This window comes from Pristiophorus japonicus, chromosome 2 (assembly GCF_044704955.1).
Source record: "Pristiophorus japonicus isolate sPriJap1 chromosome 2, sPriJap1.hap1, whole genome shotgun sequence".
NCBI lineage: Eukaryota > Metazoa > Chordata > Chondrichthyes > Pristiophoridae > Pristiophorus > Pristiophorus japonicus.
Window position 1 is genome coordinate 84,763,187 of NC_091978.1, and position 18,693 is coordinate 84,781,879.

Below are 18,693 nucleotides of genomic sequence, written 5' to 3' on the forward strand. Positions count from 1 at the left end.
GCATCCAGCTTGTCAAGCCCCCTCATAATCTTATACGTTTCATTAAGATCTCCTCTCATTCTTCTGAATTCCAGTGAGTACCGACCCCGGGGAACACCCCTGTATACCTTCCTCCAGTCCGAAAAACAATTGTTCACCACTACTCTGTTTCCTAGCCAATTTTGCATCCATGCTGTCACTGTCCCGTTTATTCCATGGGTTTCAACTTTGCTGGCAAGCCCATTATATGGCACCTTATCAAATGCTTTTTGGAAATCCATGTACATCACGTCAATCCTCTCTGTTACCTCATTAAAAACTCAATCAAGTTGGTTAAACATGATTTGTCTTCAACAAAGTCATGCTGGCTTGCCTTAATTAAGGAAATGTTGTTCATTTCGTCCTAGATTATCGTATCTAAATACTTCCCCACGACTGAGGTTAAACTGACTGGCCTGTAGTTGCTGAGTTTATCCTTGAACGCTTTTTTTTTTGAACAAGGGTGTAACATTTTAAATTCTCCAGTTCTCTGGCACCACGCCCGTGTCTAAGGATGATTGGAAGATTATGGCCACTACCTCCGTGATTTCCACTTTTACTTCCCTCAACATCCTATGATGCATTCTATCCAGTCCTAGTGATTATCTACTTTAAGTAAAGCCAGCCTTTCTAGTATCTCCTCTTTGTCAATTTTTATCCTATCCGGTATCTCCACTTTCACTATGACTTTGGCAGCATCTTCATCCTTGGTAAAGACAGATGCAAAGTACTCATTTAGGGCCCAATTTTGGCCAACCCATTTTTTTTGGCGTACTGACCCTTTATGCGGCGACTTTGCGCTCTGGAAAGGGTGCCAAAAAACATTTAGTATCCTGGCCCCTCTGCCAAGTGTCCCGGGTCCTGGCGCGGCGTCCATGGTGGAGTGGTGGGGGCGGAGCTACAGCCCTGCGCTGAAAACACTTCCGGCAGCTGTCCGCATGCGCAGTGGAGTCTGCGTGCATGCTCCTCGCCCTCCCAGCTTGTCCTGCAAGCTGTCAGCAGGACCCGATGTTTGCCGCCCCTAGCCGTGGCCTAATGGTCGCCCGCGTCTGAGTGCAGCCCAGGCTGTCAGAACCCTACCCGAGATGCCGTGGAGCCCAGCCTTTCCTCTCCCTCCCTCACAATGCCATGGAGCCCAGCCTTTCCTCTCCCTCCCTCCCCCACTCCCGATGCCATCGAACCCTGCCTTTCCTCTCCCTCCCTTCCCTTCCCTTCCCACCCCCCGCCAGCCTCCTGATGCGTCTTTGCCGGCCGCCCCTATCCCACGCCGAATGGCCTCCCGTACAGGCCGGCCCGCTGTCTTCCCCAGCCCAAAGTAGGATTTACTTCAAATATTTAATTGTCAATCATTTGTTTACCTGAGTTCTTTATTTTTATTTCGTTATTTTAACTTTTATTTGGAATGTATGCAGCTTGGTGCTTGGGTGCAGGTCCTTACTTACTTACCTGCGCCGATTTCTTAACTGCCCGCAACGTTTTTCAGAGCCGGTCACATACGCTGACTTAAGTTGATTTGGTGGAAGTGTTAGCTGGCCAAAGTGGCATAAATGGCCAAAACTGGCGTGAGTATCTGGGAACGCCCCCCTTTGAAAAAAAAACTGAACTAAAAAAAACCGTACCTAAGTTACTCTGGAGCAAGTTTATTGGGGAAAATGGGGTTTTTTAAACTTGCATCAGAAAAACCAACTTACTCCAAAAAAATTGATGCAAGTCATGGCCAAAATTGGACCCTTAGTATCTTAGCCATGCCCTCTGCCTCCATGCGTAGGTCTCCATTTTGGTCCCTAATAAGCCCCACCCGTTCAGTTACTTCCCTTTTACTATTTATATGCCTATAGAAGACTTTTAAATTCCCTTTTACGTTAGCTGCCAATCTATTTTCATACTCTCTCTTCGTCCCTCTTATTTTCTTTTTCATTTCCCCTCTGAACTTTCTATATTCAGCCTGGTTCTCACTTGCATTCTCAACCTGACATCTGTCTTATGTGCTCTTTTTCTGCTTCAGCTATCTCTCTCTCTATCTCTTTCGGCATCCAGGGAGCTCTGACTTTGGTTGCCCTACCTTTCCCCCTCATGAGAATGTACCTCGACTGTACCTGAACCATCTCTTCTTTATTGTTCAATTTCCATTGTGCCTGCCAATCTTTGATTCCAATTGACCTGGGCCAGATCTATTCTCAACCCACTGAAATCGGCCTTCCTCCAATTAAGTATTTTTATTCTAGATTGCTCCCTGTCTTTTTCCATAATGAATCTAAACCTTATGATACTGTGATCACTGTTCCCTAAATGTTCCCCTACTGGCACTTGCTCCACTTAACCCACCTCATTCCCTAGAACCAGACCCAGCAATGCAATTCCAGTCTATATTAGGATAGTTGAAATCCCCCATTATCACTATTCTATCATTCTTGCATCTCTCTGTAATTTCCCTGCAAATGTGCTCCTCTATATCCTTCCCACTAGTTGGTGACCTATAGAATACACCTAATAGCCCCTCCAGGACATCCTTTCACTCCAGCAGTGTAACATTCTCCTTAACCAATACTGCCACCCTACCTCCTTTCTTTCCTTCCCTATCTTTCCTTAACGTCTTATATCCAGGAATATTTCATACCCAATCCTGCCCTTTTTTGAGTCAGGTCTCTGTTATTGCCATGACATCATATTGCCATGTGGCTATTTGCATCTGCAGCCCACCAACCTTATTTACCACACTTCGTACATTTACACACAAGCACTGTAAATCTATCTTAGAATTTATTTTACTCTCTCTTAGTCTGACCGCACCTAATAACTTATTTCTTACTCTAGTGGTTACTATTTCTTACTCTAGTACGATCAGTCTCTCCCAATCCTTTGTGCACCATGTTTTTCCTTTCTAATCCACCTCCTGATGCCCATCCCGCTGCCAAATTAGTTTAAACCCTCCCCAACAGCACTAGCTCATCCCCACGAGGACGTTGGCTTTGGCTCGGTTGAGTTGTAACCCGTCCGACCTGTACAGGTCTCACATTCCCCAGAACCGGTCCCAATGACCCAAGAATCTGGAATATAAAGCGAGTATCAGTAATGTTGACCACGAAACTACTGGATTGTCATAAAAACCCATCTGGTTTACTAATATTACTAATATCCCTCCTGCACCATCTCTCTAGCCAGGCATTCATCTGCTCTGTCCTCCTATTTCTATACTCACTAACTCGTGGTACCGGGAGTTCCCAGATATTGCTACCTTTGAGGTCCTACTTTTTAAATCGCTTTCCTAGCTCCCTAAAATATGCCTGCAGGATCTCATTCCTCTTTCTATCTTTTAAAAAATGTAATTCACGGGATGTGGCCGTCGCTGACCACATTTATTGCCCATCCCCAATTGTCCTTGAGATGGTGGTGGTGGTGAGCTGCCTTCTTGAATAAGTGGCTTGCTGGGCCATTTCAGAGGGCAGGTAAGAGTCAACTGTGGATCTGGAGTCATATATGGTCCAGACCAGGTAAGGACGGCAGATTTCCTTCCCTGAAGGATATTAGTAAACCAGATGGGTTTTTATGACAATCCAGTAGTTTCGTGGTCAACATTACTGATACTCGCTTTATATTCCAGATTTATTTAATTAACTGAATTTAAATTCCCTAGCTGTCACGGTGGGGTTTGAACTCACCTCTCCGGATCATTAGTCCAGGCCCCCAGATTACTAGTCCAGTAACATAACCACTATGCTACCGTTCCCCTACCTATGTCACTGATACTGATATGGAACATAACCAAAGCTGTTCACCCTCCCCCCTCAGAATGTTCTGCAGCCGCTCAGTGACATCCTTGACCGGCAGTAGGGAGGCAACATACCATCCTGGAATCACGTCTGCGCCAACAGAAACGCCCATCTGTGCCCCTAACTATCGAATCCCCTACTACTATTGCTTTCCAGATCTTCCTCCTCCCCCTCTGTACAACTGAGCCGTGGTGCTGTGGGCTTGGCTCTGGCTGTACTCCCCAATGGAACCATCGCCCTCACCAGTATTTAGCACTGAATTATACATTCAAGCTGTCCAATTGCAAAACAAAATAAGTTTAAGTAACTTTACTTAGGATTCTAACCAAGGATTTCATGCTCTTAACTATTTATAGCAATTCGCAGCACTCAAAAATCTAATACATAAATGTATCCATTTTATAAAAGGTACTGTATTTGCAACACTGTTAAATCACAGTAAGACTATAATTAAAGGTATTTTGAGGTAAACCACCTTGTTGATTGAGCTATGAGAATCTCCTCCCACTCAGAACACTGATGAATACAAATCAGCTAATTCAGAGCTGTGCTCACTGCGTTATTAAATTAATGGCACATTCACACTTTTAACAACAGTTATGGTGTGATGGAGTCCTGTGAATTATAGTGACTTATTCACAGCTTTAGCCATAACTTACATTCACACATCCCTGAAAACTTACACCAGTGCAGTTTAAATTGTAGCTTGATAGATGATGTATGCAACAGAAAATACCAGATCATGTTAACTCATTAAATACTCGAGAAGATGCATTGTTGTTCTGAATGCATTGGGTGTCTTGGGTAATGAGCCTGATGGCACCGCTACTGGAGCTCTACAGTTGATGTAGAGCAAAATCACAGCACAGTCCATAGTGAACCGAGTTAAAAAGCTGCAGGTGGGGCTCCCTCCATGGGTACTGTGGCTAACAATTGAACCAATGTGAAATTCAGCCATACAGACCCAGAATAAAGCACGTGCATGTGAGCCTTTATATATTAGGCTTGGTAGTGATGCCTCCTGCGTGGATTAGTTCGATGTCTGATTCATATAGAAAATAGTCAACGTTACTGTGCACTTTCTAGGATGGAAAGAAGAAAACTAGAAGAGAAAAGGTGGAACTAGGCAGCTCAGTGGAGTCAAACACTGTTCCTTCATCCAAAAGGCCTAGGTTTAAACCTTGAGTGGCCATCTGGGACAACAAATTCTTCTTTTGCTGGTCATTAACAGTCTTGGGTGATTTAGCCAGTCTCAGTTCCTATAGAACACAGTCACAGAAATACCTGTACTTTGCTCATTTGTGCCAATCTCACAAGCCACAGGGAAATTAAATAAAAATTCAAAGAGGGTGCAGGAACAGAGAGTCCTCAGGTGTATGTACACAAATCTTTCAAGGTGGCCGGACAAGTTAAGAAGGCTGGTTAAAAAAACATGTGGATTCCTTGGCTTTGTTAATAGAGGAATAGATTACAAAAGCATGGAAGTAATGCTAAATCTTTATAAAGCACTTGTTAGGCCTCAGCTAGAGTATTTTGTCCAACAATTTAGGAAGGATGTCAAGGCCTCAGAAAGGGTGCACTAGAGATTTACTAGCATTGTACCAAGGACGAGGGACTTCAGTTATGTAGAGAGACTGGAGAAGCTGGGGTTGTTCTCCTTTGAGTAGAGAAAGTTAAGGGGAGATTTAATAGAGATATTCAAAATCATGAAAGGTTTACATAAGAAATAGGAAATAGGAGCAGGAATAGGCCACCTGGCCCCTCGAGCCTGTTCCACCATTTAATAAGATCATGGCTGATCTGATCATGGACTCAGCTTCACTTCCCTGCCCGCTCCCCATAACCCTCGAGTCCGGGGATGAGGGGGTTGACTTATGAGGAAAGGTTGAGTATCTTTGTATCGTCAGCAAACTTGGCTACATTACACTCGGTCCCTTCATCCAAGTCATTAATATAGATTGTAAATAGTTGAGGACCCAACACCGTTCCCATATCACTCAAAAATCTGTCTATCTCCGCCTTAAATATATTCAATGACTCAGCCTCCACAGCTCTCTGGGGCAGAGAATTCCACAGATTTACACAACCCTCAGAGAAGAAATTCCGCCTCATCTCAGTTTTAAATGGATGGTCCCTTATTCTGAGACTATGCCCCCTAGTTTTAGTTTCCCCTATGAATGGAAACATCCTCTCTGTATCCACCTTGTTAAGCCCCCTCATTATCTTATATGTTTCGATAAGATCACCTCTCATTCTTCTGAATTCCAATGAGTGGAGGCCCAACCTACTCAACCTTTCCTCATAAGTCAACCCCCTCATCCCCGGACTCAACCTAGTGAACTTTCTCTGAACTGCCTCCAAAGCAAGTATATCCTTTCATAAATATGGAAACCAAAACTGCACGCAGTATTCCAGGTGTGGCCTCACCAATACCCTGTATAACTGTAGCAAGACTTCCCTGCTTTTATACTCCATCCCCTTTGCAATAAAGGCCAAGATTCCATTGGCCTTCCTGATTACTTGCTGTAACCTGCATACTAACTTTTTGTGTTCCATGCACAAGGACCCCCAGGTCCCTCTGTACTGCAGCATTTTGCAATTCTTCTCCATTTAAATTATAATTTGCTTTTCTATTTTTTCTGCCAAAGTGGAGAACCTCACATTTTCCCACATTATACTCTATCTGCCAAATTTTTGCCCACTCACTTAGCCTGTCTATATCCCTTTGTAGATTTTTTGTGCCCTCCTCACAATTTGCTTTTCCACCCATCTTTGTATCGTCAGCAAACTTGGCTACATTACACTCGGTTCCTTCATCCAAGACATTAATACAGATTGTAAATAGTTGAGGACCCAACACCGATCCTGCGACACCCCACTTGTCACTGTTTGCCAACTGGAAAATGACCCATTTATCCCAACTCTCTGTTTTCTGTTAGTTAGCCAATCCTCTATCCATGCTAATATATCACCCCCAACCCCGTGAGCTTTTATCTTGTGCAGTAACCTTTTATGTGGCACCTTAATGCCATCTGGAAATCCAAATACACCACATCCACTGGTTCCCCCTTATCCACCCTGCTCGTTACATCCTCAAAGAACTCAAGCAAATTTGTCAAACATGATTTCCCTTTCATAAAACTATGCTGACTGCTTGAATAAATTATGCGTTTCCAAATATCCTGCTACTGCTTTCTTAATAACGGAGTCCAGCATTTTCCCAACGACAGATGTTAGGCTAATTGGTCTATAGTTTCCTGCTTTTTGTCTGCCTCCTTTTTTAAATAGAGGCGTTTGATAGAGTAAATAAGGAGAAACTGTTTCCGGTGGCAGAAGGGTCGGTAACCAGAGGACACAGGATTTAAAATAATTGGCAAAAGAACCAGAGGCGACATGAGGGAACTTTTTATTTAACACAGTGAGTCTTTGTAATCTGTAATGCATTGCCTCAAAGGGTGGTGGAAGCAGATTCAATAGCAACCTTCAAAAGGGAATTGGATTAATACTTGAAGAGTAAAAATTTGCACAGCTATGGAGAAATAACAGGGGTGTGGGACTAATTGGGTAGCTCTTCCAAAGAGCCGGCACAGGCACAATGGGCCTGCTGTGCTGTATCATTCCAAGGGCTAGCATTAGTACTCTTTTACCGCCCGGTTTCTCGGTGGTATTGGCCGTTTTGGTTGAGAACCGGGTCGGCGAAAAATTCCCCAGCTGAAACACGCCGGCGGTTTCGAAGTCCCGCTGGGGAGCGGAATGCCGGCGTGCACCGTCCACACATCGCCCTGGCGGCTGAGTGGGGACCCATAGGTAAGTATGAAAAAAACCGCCCTCAAGGATCAGCGGAGCTGGGCGGTCGGTCAGTAGGTCTGCAAGAAAAAGGTAAGTGATTGGTTTTTTACTATTTATTCTCAAAATCTGTTGGGGTGATTTAATTTAAAAGTGTCTTGGGAACGTTTTTTGGATTTTATAGTTAGGTATTTTTTAATTATTTTTATTCATTTTTTTGATGTAAGGCCCAACCCGCAGCCTCGGTATAAATTTTTATAGATGTTTTTATTTTTCGCCCATTTTCTTTAGGCACTGCCCAATCTAGCCGAAATTGCACTTTTCCTCCTAGATTGGGGGCGCAAGGCCCATATTTTTTGCTGGGCGGATTTTTTTTTCCGGGAAGTTTTTGCCAGCGATAATCTTCCCAGCCTTAGCGGTTTTTGGGGCGGCAATTGGGCGCTGGGCGGGCTTTGGGGAAATTCTAGCCCTATAATTCTATGATTAGCAGTACAACATGCACTATATATAACAGTCAAATAGCAATTATCTTTTACAAAGCAGCAGTGTTTTTTTCAGTACACAAGATATTTAAATATAAAAGCAAAATACTCTGGATGCTGGAAATCTGAAATAAAAATAGGAAATGCTGGAAATATTTAGCAGGTCAGGCAGCATCTGTGGAGAGAAAGTTAACATATCAGGTCGATGACCTTTTATTCAAATAAAACTAGAGATAGTGTACCAGCAAAAGTCATGCATATAAACACTGTAGAGCCAACTTAATTCAAATAGATAATGGTCCCAGGCTGGACCTGTAGAACAGCTGAATCAGTAATTTTGATTTGAAACTGTGTTTACCTAGATCCAATCAACATTTCTACACTCAAGTTGCAATTGTGCACAGCACACTCTTAATTTAATTTTGACTTTTTTTGTGGGAAGTGGAAAAGATATCATTGAGAATAGTTTAGGTTTTTGTTCAGCTCTGGTCTTCTCCCTCTTACTGTAATTATGAGAATATCCTTGTTTGTATTTTTCTCTGCGCTGTGTTTTGTTCCTTGAGTATTCTATCTCTGGTTTCATTCTGAGCTAACCAGAAGAGACGCAAGAGTGAGCAAGCAGGATCCGAGCCAGTCAGAAGAGATGAGCCTCCGATACCAACGAAGTGAATAACTAGATCAGCCGAGCAGAACTGAAGGAGGCAGGTGATGACTTTATTATATAGAGACTGATCGTGACCACAGGATGTTTGTGGGCAGAAGAATTTTAATCAGACACAAGACAGGACAAGACACACACAAACAATCAGGGCGGAAAGAAAATGCACAACTGGATAGAATCAAATGGGAATGAGTTGCAGGAATAAAATAGGATTGAGGAAACTAGGAATCACAGGCTGGGCAGGATTGAAAACTGGATGCAGGATCCATTATGTTTTTATTCTTTTTTCCTCTCTTTGTGCTTTATGACTAATACCAAATCCACAATTATATTTCTTAAAGCCATTCAGAGTCCAGTTGCACTACACAAACATGTTCCTGGTTAGAATTTTAGAATTATTTTTGCAAAGTAACTTAGGATCAGGCACACACAGAATGCGGCACCTTTTTTGTGCAGCAATTTTAAACTAAGCCAGTTAGTGTATGTGTGTGTTACAGGTGGGGTAGAAATATTTTCATTAAAATGGTGAGAGATAGTAGGGATTATTGAGACATGGCTACAGAAAAATCAGGACTGTGAATTAAACATTGCAGAGGATAACATATTTAGAAAAGGTAGAGGGGGGAAAAGGGCAGGTGGAGTAGCTGTAATTATTAGGAATAAGATAATGCAGTAGATAAAAGTGACGCAGCTATCAGCAAGACAAAAACAGAATTCAAATGGTTAGAGATAAAAGATGATAAAGGATCAATCAAGATGTACTCTACAGACCACCTAATAGTGGAAGGGAGGTGGAGGATGAAATATGCTGACAAATTAGGGAAATTAGTTTTTTTTTTTTTAAAAGCATAGAATAATAATCATGGGAGATTTCAACTACCCTGATATTACTGGACAGAAGAGGTAGGTTAACAGGATAAGGGAATGGAGTTCCTACAATGTGTACAGGACTCCTTTCTAACCCAATATGTAAAATGCCCAAAAAAGGAAGGATTCACTATTGGATCTCGTAATGGGGAATGAACAAGAGCAGATAAGAGAAGTAAAAGTAGTGGAACATGTAGGCAATAGTGACCATAATATAATACGCTTTAAGATGATAATTGAGAAGGACACAAGTATGATGAAAATCAGGGTAATTGATTGGAGAAAAGCTGATTTTGAGGGGCTGAGAATAGAATATGGGAAAATAAAATGGGCAACGATACTGGCAAAAAAACAATGTGGAACAGAAATGGGAAACATTTAAAATGGTGTACAACAGAGTGCAGGAACAATATATTCCGCTAAAAGGAAAGAACAAACTAAACACTAAAGAGACTCCATGATGAATAAAGCCATAAGGGAACAATGGAGGGTAAGGAAAGAGGCATACATTAAGTACATAGACAGCAGGGGAGTGCATGATAAGGGAGAATATGAAAAGATTAGGAGAGAACTCAAAAAAACAATTGGGAAGGCAAAGAGGAACTATGAAATTAAATTATCAAGGAACTTAAAACAAAATAGCAAAATATTTTACAGGCACATCAATAAAAAAAGGAAGGTTGGGCTGGAAATAGGACCATTAATGGATAGATAGGATAACACCAAAGGTAATGATAGAGAGATAGCAGAAATATTAAATAATTATTTTACTTCAATATTTACCAGGGAGATAGAAGAGATCGACATGACATTGGAAGATGAGATTAGTAATGAGATAAGAACATTTAAAATAAAAAGAGGGGATACATTAAACAAACTAATCAAACTCAAACAAGATAAAACCACTGGTCCTGATGGATTGCATCCACGTATTTTAAAAGAATCTAGGGAAGAGACAGCAGAAACATTACTACACATATTTAATAATTCGTTAGAAAAAGATGTAGTGCCTCATCATCTTCATCATAGGCAGTCCCTCGGAATCAAGGAAGACTTGCTTCCACTCTTACAATGAGTCCTTAGGTGGCTGAACAGTCCAATACGAGAGCCACAGTCCCTGCCACAGGTAGGACAGACAGTCTTTGAGAGTAAGGGAGGGTGGGACAGGTTTGCCGCACATTCTTTCCGCTGCCTGCATGCTTTCTGCATGCACTCGGCAATGAGACTCAAGGCGCTCAGCACTTCCACCACTTAGAGCGGTCTTTGGCCAGGGATTTCCAGGTGTTGGTGGGGATGTTGCACTTGATCAGGGAGGCTTTGAGGGTGTTCTTGTAATGTTTCCTCTGTCCACCTTTGGCTCGTTTGCCATGAAGGAGTTCAGAGTAGAGCGCTTGCTTTGGGAGTCTCGTGTCTGGCATGCGGACAATGTGGCCTGCCCAGTGGAGCTGATCAAGTGTGGTCAGTGCTTCAATGCTGGGGATGTTGGCCTGGCCGAGGACACTAATGTTGGCGCGTCTGTACTCCCAGGGGAGTGCCAGGGGACTGGCGGATAGCTAACATAATACCTATATTTAAGAAGGGCGACAGAACATGTCCAGGGAATTATAGACCAGTCAGCTTAACATCGGTGGTAGAAAAAAATAATGGAATCCCTATTAAAGGAGAAAATAGAAAAACATCTAGGAACCAAAAATATAATAATGAATAGTTAGCATGGATTTCAAGAGGGAAAGTCTTGCTTGGATCATCCTCATTGAATTTTTGAAGAGGCAACAGAGGGAGTAGACAAAGGTAATACAGTAGATGTAATTTATCTAGATTTTCAAAAGGCCTTCGATAAGGTACCCCATAATAGATTGATGAACAAGGTCAGATAATGCAGAGACAGGGGACAAGTAGCAGAATGGATAGCTAGCTGGCTTCAAGCCAGAAAGCAGAAAGTAGGGGTAAAAGGTTGCTATTCACAGTGGCAGTATCTGGATAGTGGTGTTCCACAAGAATCAGTGCTGGGACCACTGATGTTCACAATTTATATTAACGATTTAGACTTTGGAATCAAAAACACGATTTCTAAGTTTGCGGATGACACCAAATTGGGGAGGATAGTCAATACTGAGGAGGACTGCAACAAATTACAGGAGGACATTAATAAACTTGCAGAATGAGCATATAATTGGCAAATGAAGTTCAACACAGATAAATGTGAGGTATTACATTTTGGTGGGAAGAATAAGGAGGTTACACTTATTACCTGAAGGCTGAGAGTCTAGATGGGGTAGAGGAACAAAGGAATCTCGGAGTACAAATAAACAAATCGTTAAACGTTGTGACACAGGTTAGTAAGGCCATAAAAAAGCAAACCAAGCACTAGGGTTTATTTCTAGAGGTATAGATTTGAAAAGTAGGGATGTTATGCTAAACTTGAATCGAACCTTGGTTAGATCACACTTGGAGTACTGCGTACAGTTCTGGTCGCCATATTATAAAAAGGATATGGAGACATAGAAGAGAGTGCAGAGAAGATTTCCAAGGATGATACCAGAAGTGCAAGGGTATACATATCAGGAAAGGATGAACAGGCTGGGTCTCTTTTCTCTTGAAAAAAGGCGGCTGAGGGGTGACCCAATAGAGGTCTTTAAAATTATGAAAGGTTTTTATAGAGTGGATACAGAGAGAATGTTTCCACTTGTGGGAAAGAGCATAACTAGAGGCCATTAATATAAGATAGTCACCAAGAAATCCAATAGAGAATTCAGAAGAAACTTCTTTACCCAAAGAGTGGTGAAAATGTGGAATTCGCTACCACAGGGAGTGGTTTAAGCAAATAGTTTAAGGGGAGGCTAGACAAACATATGAGGGAGAAGGGAATAGTGGGTTATGTTGATAAATTTAGATGAGAAAAGATGAGAGGAGGCTCGAGTGGAGCATAAACACCGAAACTAGCTCAGAGTGGTTACTCAATCCATCAATTGCAGGAAAATTAATTGGGTGTGATAGCATAATGGGTGCTTCATTGATGCATGTTCATTTAGCTTCCTTTCCTTTATTCATTGTCACGATGTGCAAGGCCAGCATTTATTGCCCATCCCTAACTGCCCCGGGAAGGTGGTGGTAAGTATTCTTCTTGAACTGCTGATAGCAGCTTGATGAAACGGAATGGCTTGCTAAGCCATTACAAAAGGCAGGTTAGCGTCAATCACGTTGGTGCAGCACTGGTGGCAAATATGTGCCAGCTGAGGACGACATGTTTCTTTCCCTAAACCTGTTGGGTTTTTAACAACATTCCTTCAAGGTCAATTTTCTGATACTAGGTTTAAAAAAATACGAAATTCAAATTCTCTCACTGCAATGATGGGACTAAACGCACATTCTCTGGATTACTACTCCGGTAATATAACCATTACCAGCACCCAATAACATGGTTGCTATCAGTGTCTCCAATCCATTTCCTACATTACAACAGTGACTACACTCCAAAAGTACTTCATTGACTGTAAAGTGCTTTGAGACGTCCGGAGGTCGTGAAAGGCGCTATATAAATGTAAGTCTTTCTTTCATTTCTAAATTGTTTCACAGATAAAAAGACCTCATCCCCTTCCCAGTACATGCAGTCACTTAAGTAGTTCTGGCATACATTTCAACAATAAGTTAAAAGGATAGAACTGAGATTGTCACTTGGGCCAGATGGTTTTTCCAGCTTGGGGTCACTGGGAAACACTGGTATTCAATGTCAGGATGTTCCCACTGAACAACGTGTGTGAGTGTGAGTGCGTAGTTGCAATACTCATTCGCTAGGTACTTTTAAATGAACTCCTTACCCCTTTTTCTACTTCGATGACAGAGTCCAGTAAGCCTCCAGCATAGCACAATGATGATTTTGGGAGATCCACATGTCTAGTCGAAATAGGGAAGGGAAGGAATAAAAGCAGAGGGGGGGAAAAAAAAGTCAGCTGTTACCAAATTCATTCAGCAGTTGAACACCAAGCACCAAGTACCAAAGAATTCTGAATGATTGTGAAAAGATTCTTGGCTCCTTTTTTTCTGTCACAAATTATGGATAAATGTCACCCTGAATTTACCCGGCACTACCCCCCCCCCCCCCACCGCCTCTCCCCCACCTCCATTTGATATTCTTCTTTGGAGGCTTCGCCTTTGTTAGTAAGAAGGGAGAAAGCTCAAGTGCAGCCTGCTGATATTCAGTCTGGGCTCACGTGTAAAAAAAAAAATGGCCACCTGGACAAGGTTGCAGACGGAAGCCACACCCCACCAGAGGTCAGTGTAGTAGGAGCCGAGGGGAGAAAGATTAACGGTGGCAAAAATTAGTGAGGGGAAATAATTAAAAATAATAATGGCAATAAACACTGTAGGAAAGAATGGGTTCTTCTACCAACCCGTGCCTCTCAAATTTATTGACAAGCAGACGGTACACTCTCAAACAAAACAGGCTAAATAATCGCAACTGTTATAACAAGAAACTACTCAGCTTGAGAACTGATTTGTAGATATAAAAATCTGAAACGGTAGTTGGTTGTAATGTATAAAATAGAAACATAGAAACATAGAAAATAGGTGCAGGAGCAGGCCATTCGGCCCTTCGAGCCTGCACCACCATTCAATAAGAGCATGGCTGATCATTCACCTCAGTACCCCCTTTCCTGCTTTCTCTCCATATCCCTTGATCCCTTTAGCCGTAAGGGCCATATCTAACTCACTCTTGAATATATCCAATGAACTGGCATCAACAGCTCTCTGCGGTAGGGAATTTCATAGGTTAACAACTCTCTGAGTGAAGAAGTTTCCCTCATCTCAGTCCTAAAGGCTTACCCCTTATCCTTAGACTATGTCCCCCAACATCGGGAACATTCTTCCTGCATCTAACCTGTCCAGTCCCGTCAGAATGTTATATGTTTCTATGAGATCCCCTCTCATCCTTCTAAACTCCAGTGAATACAGGCCCAGACGATCCAATCTCTCCTCATATGTCAGTCCAGCCATCCTGGGAATCAGTCTGGTGAACCTTCACTGCACTCCCTCAATAGCAAGAACGTCCTTCCTCAGATTAGGAGACCAAAACTGAACACAATATTCCAGATGAGGCCTCACTAAGGCCCTGTACAACTGCAGTAAGACCTCCCTGCTCCTATACTCAAATCCCCTTGCTATGAAGGCCAACATACCATTTGCCGCCTTCACCACCTGCTGTACCTGCATGCCAACTTTCAATGCCTGATGAACCATGACACCCAGGTTTCGTTGCACCTCCCCTTTTCCTAATCTGCCACCATTCAGATAATATTTTGCCTTTGTGTTTTTTCCACCAAAGTGGATAACCTCACATTTATCCACATTATACTGCATCTGCCATGCGTTTGCCCACTCACCTAACCTATCCAAGTCACTCTTAGCGTCCTCCTCACAGCTCACACCGCCACCCAGCTTAGTGTCATCTGCAAACTTGGAGATATTACACTCAATTCCTTCATCTAAATCATTGATGTATATTGTAAAGAGCTGGGCTCCCAGCACTGAGCCCTGCGACACCCCACTAGTCACTGCCTGCCATTCTGAAAAGGACCCGTTTATCCCAACTCTCTGCTTCCTGTCTGCCAACCAGTTCTCTATCCACGTCAGTACATTACCCCCAATACCATGAGCTTTAATTTTGCACACCAATCTCTTGTGTGGGACCTTGTCAAAAGCCTTTTGAAAGTCCAAATACACCACATCCACTGGTTCTCCCTTGTCCACTCTACTAGTTACATCCTCAAAAAATTTTAGAAGATTTGTCAAGCAGGATTTCCCTTTCATAAATCCATGCTGACTTGGACCGATCCTGTCACTGCTTTCCAAATGTGGAAAACATTCCAAAATGTTTATATCACTCAGTTATGGGGCAAGGCTAAATGAAAAGCAGGATGTCTAGACTGCATAATTAAATGCTGCAGCAACTCGGCATGACTGGGAGGAGAGAAGACAGGGCCTCTGGTTGCAACGTACAAGGGGGGAGAAAACATACTTGTTTGTGTTGATGCCATGAAATATATTACCCAATGGTTCAGTAAGTGTACAGGCTGGTACAGGAGGCCTTCAAAAGATAGGAGGAAATAGAATCTATATACGAGACCATTTCCAATCAACTCACTGCTTTATGGTAACCTCATTAGCAATAATGTAACGAGACACCATCGTTCTCCCATTCTCATGCTGGCTCTGCAGCCTTAAGCCTGCTTCTGTAAGGCCTGGATAGAACCTCTACCTGCTGCCATCCCCGTCACAGCTCCCCTACTCTCTCCCAACCTGATCCTGCAATCATATCCTTCCTCTTTCACAGCTCTTGGTCCTCTGACTCCATCCTTCACACTGCAGGGACAGACAAAATCATTTTTGCGGCTATCAGAGGGTCAGCGTCCCGAGTCTGGTCCCAAGTCTCCCTGGGAGTCGAGAGCAGAAAGTGGAATGGAAACAAAGATAGAGACATACAAGAAAATAAAAAAATGCTGAGCAAGAAAAGGCCATTTAGCCCATTCCATGAAGATCCATGCAGGATCGGACTTCCCTCCCACACCACCCGTTGATCCACTATTTAGACAACACTAATTACCTTTCCCCATCTCAGCTGAAGAAAATCAGAGTTCTTATATAGGCCTACAACCCTCAATCCCATCTCTCAACAGCTATTGATTTAGCATCTTTTGAAAATGTGTCTGTTGACCTTGATTCAACTATTTGCTCTGTGAGTTTGTTCCAAATATCCACGATCCTATGGGGGAAAATGTTTTTCAAGTTCTTGCCTTGCATTAGTTGTGAATTTTGCACTTGTGACCTCTAGTCCCAGTCCAATTTAAATAGATGGTTTACTTGGTCCTCATCTATACCTTTTATTATTTTGAACTTTTGTATCATGTCTCCCCTTAACTTTCTTTCCTCCAGCAGAAATAAGCTAGTCATTAGCCCCCTCAGGCCTGGAAACATTCTGGTTACTCTCCTCCGAATCCTTCCTAATGCATTAATATTCTTTTTGTGACCAAAGCATAATGTTTTATTCCACGATTGGTCACATCATTGATATGACTTGCTGAACATAAGAAACAGGAGCAGGAGAAGCCCATTCAGCCCTTCAAGTCTGCTCCGTCATTTAATAAGGCTGACTTCTACCTCAACTCCAAGTTCACGCCCTAAGCCCCATATCCCTAGATTCCCTCAGTATCCAAAAATCTATCGATCCCTGCCTTGAACATACTCAGCAACTGAACCTCCACGGCACTCTGGGGTAGAGAATTCCAAAGATTCACCGTCCTCTGAGTGAATAAATTTCTCCTCATCTCAGTCCTAAATGGCCGACTCCTTATTCCGAGACTGTGACCCCCCTCGGTCTAGACTCCCAGCCAGGAAAAATCTACTCAGCATCTGTTAAGCCCCTTAAGAATTTTATACATTTCAATATCACCTCTCATTCAGCTAAGGGAATATAGGCCTACTCAATCTATCCTCATAGGACAATCCCCCCTCCACCCCACCTCAGGAATCAAGTCCAGTGAATCTTTGTTGCACTCCCTCTAAGGTAAGTATATCCTTCCTTAGGTAAGGAGACTAAAACTGTACACAGTGCTCTAGGTGTGGTCTCACCAGGGCCCTGTATAATTGCAGTAAGATGGCTTTACTTGTGCACTCCAATCCCTTTTTAATAAAGGCAAACATACCATTTGCTTTATTAATTACATGCTGTACCTGCATATTAACTTTCAGTGATTCGTGTGCAAGGACATCCAGGTCGCACTGAACAACAACATTTCCCAGGCTCTCACCTTTTAAAAAATACTCTGCTTTTATATTTTTCCTACCAAAGTGGATGACTTCACATTTCTCCACATTATATTCCATGTGCCACATTCCTGCCCACTCAATTAAGCTGTAAATATCCTGTTGAAGGCACTGTGTGTCATCGTCGCAAGTTACATTCCCACCTAGCTTTGTATCATCTGCAAACTTGGATATATTACACTCGGCCCCCTCATCCAAGTCATTGATACAGATTGTAAATAGCTGAGGCCCAAGCACTGATTCTTGCGGTACCCCACTAGTTACAGCCTGCCAACCTAAAAATGTCCCGTAATTAAGAGAGAAAAGGATAGTATGTGAGAAGCACAGAGTGGGAGACAGAGAGTACAGAGTGGAGCCTGATGGAAGTAGAGACTCGCAGAGAGAGAGAGAGAGGGGAGAGAGAGAGAGAGAGAGAGAGAGAGAGAGAGAGAGAGAGAGAGGGAAGATTATGGGCTGGATTTTCCGGTCCTCTTTGCCCCATTTTTCAGCCTGGAACGGCACAAAAGGTGGCAGAGGGGTTTCCAGCACCCCGCCGTGATCCTCCGGTGAGGTTTTGCAGCGGAGCTGGGCAGGACTTCCGGGAAAAGCTGCACCAGGTGTGCAACGCCCCTGGTTGCGACACCAGCGCAAGTTTGAGCTCTTGCCCGACCCATCCGCTCGCAATGACCGCCTGGGAAATCAGAGCGGTCCAGCCATACCGGCAGCGCAGAGGAAGGTAAATACTCCGAAGGTAAGTGCGAGTGTTTAATCTTTGAATTTATTTTGGCTGATTTGTGTTGTGGTGGCGTGGGCAATGTTTTTGGAATGTTTGTGGGTTTTTTTTAATGCCCCCCCGCCCCCCCCACCCCGCAGGCCTCTCTCGGAGCGCTCACGGCCCGGCACTTTAGTTCGCAAGTTTCCCATCCTTGCGCCAAGAACAGTGTACTCCGCCTCCCTTAACGCTGCACCCCCTGACACAGGGCCCGGATGCCCAAACTTACATACTAAAGCGCAAACTATTCCCGACCAGTAACTTCGTTGCCCCGCCTCCATTTTTGCCCCGAAAACAGAAAATCCTAAAATCCAGCCCTAAGACAACAGAGATACAAAGATGAGAACGAGAGAAACAGAAAGAATGGAAGACAGAGATAAAAAGTGGGACACAGCAAGAATAGAATGCGCAACAAAGAGAGAGTTGTCGGAAGAAAGACTTTTTAATTTTTGTCCAGATGAAGAACTAGACATTCTAAATTCCTCCTTACCTCCCCCAGGTCAAGGACAGAATGAGAATCAATTTTCATTAGTGGTA

The 18,693-nt window shown here is 43.1% G+C and overlaps 1 protein-coding gene across 1 annotated transcript in view; it reads right to left on the minus strand.

Moving 5' to 3' along the window:
* Nucleotides 1-18,693, minus strand: part of nol6 (nucleolar protein 6 (RNA-associated)) — a 161,903-nt gene that overhangs the window by 42,065 nt on the left and 101,145 nt on the right. The window contains exon 15 of the mRNA XM_070868064.1: nt 13,403-13,478. Coding sequence (XP_070724165.1) covers nt 13,403-13,478 — 76 coding nt within the window. The remainder of the gene's footprint in view (nt 1-13,402; nt 13,479-18,693) is intronic.